Source organism: Echinops telfairi, unplaced genomic scaffold (genome assembly GCF_000313985.2).
Source record: "Echinops telfairi isolate 266 unplaced genomic scaffold, ASM31398v2 ScPeMD7_655;HRSCAF=1070, whole genome shotgun sequence".
NCBI classification, from domain to species: Eukaryota; Metazoa; Chordata; class Mammalia; order Afrosoricida; family Tenrecidae; genus Echinops; species Echinops telfairi.
This window is the reverse complement of record NW_022104553.1, coordinates 28,726,470-28,727,952: the sequence shown is the minus strand read 5'-3', so window position 1 is coordinate 28,727,952 and position 1,483 is coordinate 28,726,470. Positions and strand designations below refer to the sequence as shown.

The following is a 1,483-nucleotide window of genomic DNA, read 5'->3' as shown; positions in this document are numbered from 1 at the left end:
TTTGATGTCTGATAACTGGTCCCTTCTACACCTCATGGTCAGACAGGCTGGTGTGCTTCTTCCATGTGGGCTTTGATGCTTCTCAGCTAGATGGCCGCTTTTTTATCTTCAAGATTTTAGGACCCATGATGCTATATGTTTTGATAGCTGGGCACCATCAGCTTTCTTCACTACATTTGTTTATGCACACGTTTGTCTTCAGTGATTGTATCAGGAAGGTGGGCACCCACTTATATGAATTTTAGTTATTTGATGTCTGATAACTGGTCCCTTCTACACCTCGTGGTCAGACAGGCTGGTGTGCTTTTTCCATGTGGGCGTTGATGCTTCTTGAAGACTAAGGTGTGCCCAACCAAGGTGGGTTTGGTGTTGTTGGAAATAGGGTCGCTTTGAGTCAGAAGCAACTCAATGTCACCCAACAACGACACATAAATACTTCCTCCCCAGGTTTCCTTCACTTGATACTCAATCCATAGACTGGAAGAAAAACCTTTCTCAGATCATGAAATCCTTTTTATTGGAAACACTCTAGATTCTAAAATACTGAAGATTTCGAGGCTGTGCTAATACCTAACATCTCAAGTCTCTAACATGGACTTGATGTTGACACATAGCAACCCTGTAGAACAGGTAGTACTGCCCCTGTGAGATTTCTGGACTGTAACTCTTTATAGACATATAAGCCTCCGTATGTCTCCTGAGGAGCAGATGGTGGTTTCAAACGGCTGACATTGCCATCACAACGGAGTAACCACTATACCACCAATATCCCTTGTCTCTAACATACTGTTGAACAAAAGAGAAACCCCTTCCCATCTGTATGTCTAGCTGCCCTGCCCCCGAGCTAGAGGAGGCCAGCAGCCTGCCTTCCACACATGCACAGCACTGCCTACTAAACAGGAGCCTGCTCTCTAACATGGTCACATGAGGGGCTAGGAAAGACTCACAACAGCCTATGTCTGAGAAAAATCCCACCCAGTGACAGGGGGTGGGCAGATGGGCTGGGTAGAAGCCTTGTGCCCATCCTCAAGAGCACCTGGGCTGTGCCTATTTCCCAGTGAGGGGAGGGGCCAGCTGCTCTCACAGACCCAAATGGACAGACACACCACCTCTGGGGAAGGTTAGGAGAAAGCTCTAGGACACATTCAGAGCTCACCCTGGGGCCTGTAAGCTGGCTGGGAGCTCCTAGGTAAATAATGTTCCCCAGTCACAGGCCCTCCCTCTGCTACCTCCTCTCTTTTTCCACAGAGTCCTTGACCAAGCCCTCCATCAAGGCCAGCAACACCACAATCACAGAAAATATGGGCCCAGTGGTCTTCACCTGCCTCACCAAACACAGTGGAATCTCCATCTCTTGGTTCCATGATGGTGAAAGACTGCGGCTCACAGAGAGGATGAAGCTGTCCCAGGACAACAGCTCCCTCACCATAAACCCTGTCAGGATGGAGGATGCTGGGAACTATCAGTGTGAGGTCTCCAACCC

The 1,483-nt window shown here is 48.6% G+C and overlaps 1 protein-coding gene across 1 annotated transcript in view; it reads left to right on the top strand.

The window, feature by feature from the left end:
- Window positions 1-1,483, top strand: part of LOC101656618 (carcinoembryonic antigen-related cell adhesion molecule 6-like) — a 28,735-nt gene that overhangs the window by 20,525 nt on the left and 6,727 nt on the right. The window contains exon 6 of the mRNA XM_030886356.2: window positions 1,249-1,467. Within this exon, the coding sequence (XP_030742216.1) occupies window positions 1,249-1,467 (219 nt within the window). The remainder of the gene's footprint in view (window positions 1-1,248; window positions 1,468-1,483) is intronic.